At 35.3% G+C, this 5,632-nt stretch overlaps 1 protein-coding gene across 1 annotated transcript in view; it reads right to left on the reverse strand.

Annotated features, from left to right (window-relative positions):
• LOC107557674 (AF4/FMR2 family member 2-like) overlaps window positions 1-4,108 on the reverse strand; it is a 233,432-nt gene extending 229,324 nt beyond the window's left edge. The window contains exon 1 of the mRNA XM_016241161.1: window positions 3,831-4,108. Coding sequence (XP_016096647.1) covers window positions 3,831-3,883 — 53 coding nt within the window. The 5' untranslated portion in view covers window positions 3,884-4,108. The remainder of the gene's footprint in view (window positions 1-3,830) is intronic.
• Between the last annotated feature and the right edge of the window lie 1,524 nt (window positions 4,109-5,632).

Genomic DNA, 5,632 nt, shown 5'->3' on the forward strand with positions numbered 1-5,632 from the left:
GTGGGCTACCAAATGAATGTTACATTTATATGCTTAATCATTTTTTATCAATGTAATTCTGTCAACTAAAACTGTCAGAAATATTTTTTCTGTGTTTATCTTGCAGGAATTGATATCTCAACATTCCGTGCTTAGAGTTTGTTATAAAACCCTAATACTATTTATTACATTTTTCTACTTGCAGACTCCGTTCAAACTGTTTTTGTAGTTTTTTTATTTTTTTGAAAATGTCCCTTCAATTTTCACTGACTCCTAGGTGCATCCCAATCATGTACTATATTCTATGCCGTTGTGTAGTATAAATATTGTGTGCAGCATGTTCACACTGAAAAAGTAAAAAAAAAAAAAAAAGAAGTAGTGCACTTTAGATGATGCACTGACAAAACTCACATATTCATAAAATTCATACAATAGACAATACAATAGTATAGTAAAAGGGCATAGTGTATATGTCATGTGGTCACAACTAGATCTATTCTACACTGAGAATGTAGACTGATGATGTGTAATATTCCCATGGTTGCTAACTGGTCTTCTTTATTACATATTTTTACATACTAAATTGTGATCGGTCTCATCTTACTTGTATATGCTTACACAGCAAATACTTTGTTGTGCATGTTCATTCACATGCAAATCTGCTAGAACATAGGTTGTTACAATGACAAAGCAGTTATGATGTGAAATTGTATTTATGCAGAATCAAAGCCTACAACCTACGTGTACCTAAAACCCATTCCTAAAGGAAATGAGGATCTAGTTTAACTTTTATCAACTAAAAACATGATACACGCTTTGTTCAGTGTGAACAGCTAGAATGAATGAATTAATTAATGAATGATAAAACACACATTTAATGGTTTTCTGAATATTGATACTAACAATGCAAAAGTAATGCCTGTGTTTTCCATATGCGAAACAAATGCTCAGAGTCTGAAATTCTGTTAACTTCTCATTCGGCTTTGCACATTTTAACACCAGGATATAAAAATGAGTTATTTGGGACAGAAATCCCTGCTGAGAGAGGGCAAGAAACAGGGGGAAAAAAGGCACAACTGAGTCATTGAATAATCCCTTCTGGTCCTGCTCTCAGGGCGGCCATAAAGTCCCGCCAAATGAAAAGAAAGTCACAAATAAATGGCTGCACCTAATTACAAGGTCTTCTATTACCACTAAAGGTGCAAACCTATAAAATATAGGCATATAAAGTCTAATTAACCATAGCTCCGGTTCTCTAATCCAAATGCATTGGTTATGACAAATACTTAATTTACACTCTCATAATACAAAATGATTTACCAAACGAAAACCTGCACCACACAGAGAGAGAGAGATGAGCAATTACTTTTGCAAAATAATCGAAAAACACACTTCAAAGCCATTTGACTCTGTTAAAGTGAAGAGCCAACATAATTGTGGCAGCCATTCATGTCACGGCTGTGTCAGCACGGAAAAGCATGTCCCAATCCCCACCGCCTCAGTGCCTCCCATGCTTAACCTTTGTCTACAAATAAGGCACTGCTCTCCATTGAGCTCATTTTGCACCTCGCTGAATTTTGCACCACCTAATCTGACTTGATTATATCCAACTCGTGTCGAAGCCCAAACCAACATACGGGAGATCAGATTCAAATCAATATGATTGTTGAATACAGCCCTGGGCCATCAGATAAAGATGGCAAGTATTAAGCACAAAGACAATGAATTATGAGTGCATTATTATTGTACGCTTGCTTCTGAAACATTGATTTATCGCTACAAAACACAGAGCGATCATTCATCTACGCATTTAGCCGAATCTACATTTCAAATGCCTTTTTGGTTGGTTCACAGTTTACGGATAGTGGTAAAATAGCAATACTGCCTTTAGAACCCAGACCAAGCAAACTTAGCACAAAAAACAATGGCTTTTTAAATACCCTCATAAATATTCACAGACTTAATGGGTAGCTCAAGGTTATGAATGTGGCAACAACAGACAAAATTGCCACCACCGCAGAAGTAATAAGCAACTAGCCCATAGCTGTTCCTGAGAGAGAAGTTTTAATATCAGCATGGCGCATAGAAAAATAACCTTTAACCTTAAGTTCTGCTATATATATATGTTTGTAGTGACTATATGGAAAATAAAGAGTGTGATATGAAACTCCTTTTCAGACAACAGACGGTTTACGTCAACAAGCCAACGTGCCATCACTGAAGGGAATTCAAAAAAGGATTCATATGTTATACAGCAAGTCCCTAGATAAAATACTGACATATCATAACACTTGAGTGTCGTCTGATGGCTGATTATATTCTTGTTTAGAACATTTTAAGGGAGACATGTAACCAAAATGTGTTAAATAACTAAAAGAAAGGAGTAATTAAAAAAAAATAGTGGCAAAATCATATGCTGACCTAACAGCTTTAAAAAAAAGAATATGTGGCCACTTAAAACCATATTATACAAATCACATTTCTGCTTCTAACAGCTCAACGATCCTCTGTTATGTGCAGGACAGTGAGTATAAAACAAAAGAAAGAGGATAAAATCGGAGGAAGGTGTTGAACACGTGAAGCAACTAAGAATCAGCTCAACAAAGGAAAAAGACGTGCATCATCCAAGACAATAGAAACTAACCAACCCAACGTATTCAAGTTCATGTGCATTTGTCAATATGTGTCAAGTGATAAATGCACAAAATCCATGGAGAGGTTTCATTGCTATTGTTCATTTTTTTCTGCTATATTGCTTTTGTATGGGTTCCTGCACTCTGCCACATGGTGGGGATGTAGAGAGTGTTAAAAACCAGCAAAGATTTAAGGCAGAGAATCATGCTGAAATCATATTGTATTTACATAAAAATATAAATAACACACAGCCCTAACCAGCGGGGGGCGCAATAGCTGACTGCCCACATTAACAATGACAATTAAATAGGCTAAACTAATACGACATATTTATGTTTGCATGATAAAGTAATGGATAAAAACTAACAAATCCCTGACAATTACTAGTTGAGATTTATAACTAAATTCATGCATACCAAGCTTACACTTTTGCACTAAAAAAAAAGAATGCATACTGAATATGTCTGTGAATTTTGTTTCTGCGGGATTGTTTTATATAAGAAAAAAATGCAAACACCTCCAAATTCTACAGAATACATAAGATAATGTCCATGTACATGTGATAACCTGCAGTACTTAAACCACTAACCAAATGAGTTTAGAGGATGCATCACAATATATTTGACTAATATGTAATTACATATCAATTATATTACTGCAATTGCCCAAATAGGAAGACTTAAATAAAGTGTGTCTAGTTGACTTATATAGGACTTTTGATTCATAATAATCGAATCAAATAATTATCTATGATATGGTACATTCAGTTTAAAGTAGCAGGAAGAAGTGGCACAAGCTGCTCTATGTTTCTTTTCTGTTTCAACCTATGCATCTCCACGCAATTCTTAAAACAGCGATTCTGTCATTAAAGTTTGTATCAAATCATCTTTTATAAATGCATCTATATAAACAGAAGAGCAGTCACATCACCGCAGACAGCAGAAGTCAGCACTACGAAACCTAGCGAGCTGCCTACCAAGACAACATTTCTGGACATCATAGGCGCTTTGCGAATGCGCGTTCGGAACGCGTCTACGATGCCCAAAAACGCTGTGGAGGTAGGTTGCTCTCTAGGGGTTGAGACACAGCCGCTATCATGCGTCATAATGGGTTTCACTCCTATTTCGGAATGTGACCACGTCAGATCGGAGCGCATGACAAAGACATTTCATTCAATAAAATGAATGCACATAAACACATAAAGCCCGCAGACGTACCACTGCTGCTCCAGCTCCCAGTCCCTGAAGAAGTCAAACTCGAATAGGTCCATGGTCGGTGTGTTTCAGTGAGGTGCCGGTGGCCGCATATGCAGGAGGAACTCTGTCTGTCTCCCTCACTGACGCGCGGCGCAGCTCGCACTGCCGCTGCCTCTCTCCGCTCAGCGGCACGCAGCCCTCCTGAAGGCGGAGTCAGGGCTCGCTGGAGGCGGTCACTCATTCTTGAAAAGACCGGCGCAGCACTTTGAACCAGAGCAGCTCCACCTGTGTCCAGCATACATCACCTGTGAACACAGAGTCGAGAAATGCCATTTAAAACTCATTCATTCAACTCAATTATTTTAGCATCTATTTATTTAGCCTGTCAAAACAGAATTAACTGTATTTTATGTATTGTGTTGTCCAGTAGTTTTAAAATATATAGCTTGTTCTGAGCCAGATGTATTCTTTGTTTTTTAAGACTGTTTTAAAAGACTATAACACCAACAATAATAATCTGCTGTATTGTTAAATTATAGTTTAAGTGTAATACTACTACTACTAATAATAATATTTAATACAATGTATAAAACATTGTTAACATTGTTGGTCAACATTTTATGCAATTAATGTAGTAATATTTAAAATATTTAAATCAACATTTCGCCCACAAACAAACAAACAAATAACAGCTAATATTACTATAATAAACTATGACATTTTTGAAAAGAAAATCTTTATGTTGGCTTGACAAGGTCTTTTTCCTCAAATTTAAAATAGTTTGCACAAAATAGTTAGGACAGACAGACAAACAGATAGTTGGGTGTTCAGGGTTGCTACTCAAGTGTTGCTGGGTGGTTGTTTGAGTGTTCTGCGTGACCTCCCGTAATCAACACATACAAACATTCCCAGTGCTTTGATATTTTGACTGTTCTTTATAGCAAATTCAAACGTTTTCCTTGCTCTTAAATGTGATGCACTAAAACTTGTGATTCATATATATCATCCAATTAGCCTACATAAATAAATATGGTAGACCTACTCTAATGAGTTTAGACATTTAGCATGTGTTGAGTGGTTAATAGACACTGTCTTGTTTCCCTGGATATTGATATTTTGTTATTAGTGATCCAAGCACTAAAGGTGAATTGGATCTCTAATGAATGTATGACCGTATCTGCAAATTCTAAACTTATCAACCATTTTCAATTTAAATATATATTAATGTTGTCCACCATAGGGAGCCACAGGATAAGGAATGTTTTAAGCCTCATCTTTTTCTATCAGTTTCCATCCCTTTGATTGAAAAATTAATGTCATAGATTTACTTCATTTGTATATCTGACAGAATGGTTTTATATAATCAGTGTACACTGAAATCTGTAAAATTCTTATAGATTTGTATCTTTATTTAATTTTTATAGACCCAATAAAACATATTTTCAAGTTGCCAAACATGATTAAATATATTGCTATCCATTTAAAATGAAGAGACAATTTTATTTGTCTTTTGCAATATAATATATTTAAATATTATAACATTTCTATAAAGACACTCATTTACTATTGTGGTATGAATAATAAAACAAACACTTAAACTGCAAGCATAAGTTATGGCTACACATAATTGTAGAAATAAATGATAAACGATCCTAGAGAAAATGCTTCAGATAAAGTTTTGAGCTGCAAATTATATCTTCACATTCATTTGAAATGAATGGATATGCGATTAGTCTAAACGTTGAAAATAAGTTCACACTTACACCAAATATATTACGATCACGTGCCTTATGACAGTAAACATGTTTTGCCGTTAAATAAAG

Source organism: Sinocyclocheilus grahami, unplaced genomic scaffold, assembly GCF_001515645.1.
Source record: "Sinocyclocheilus grahami isolate Dianchi unplaced genomic scaffold, SAMN03320097.WGS_v1.1 scaffold614.1, whole genome shotgun sequence".
NCBI classification, from domain to species: domain Eukaryota; kingdom Metazoa; phylum Chordata; class Actinopteri; order Cypriniformes; family Cyprinidae; genus Sinocyclocheilus; species Sinocyclocheilus grahami.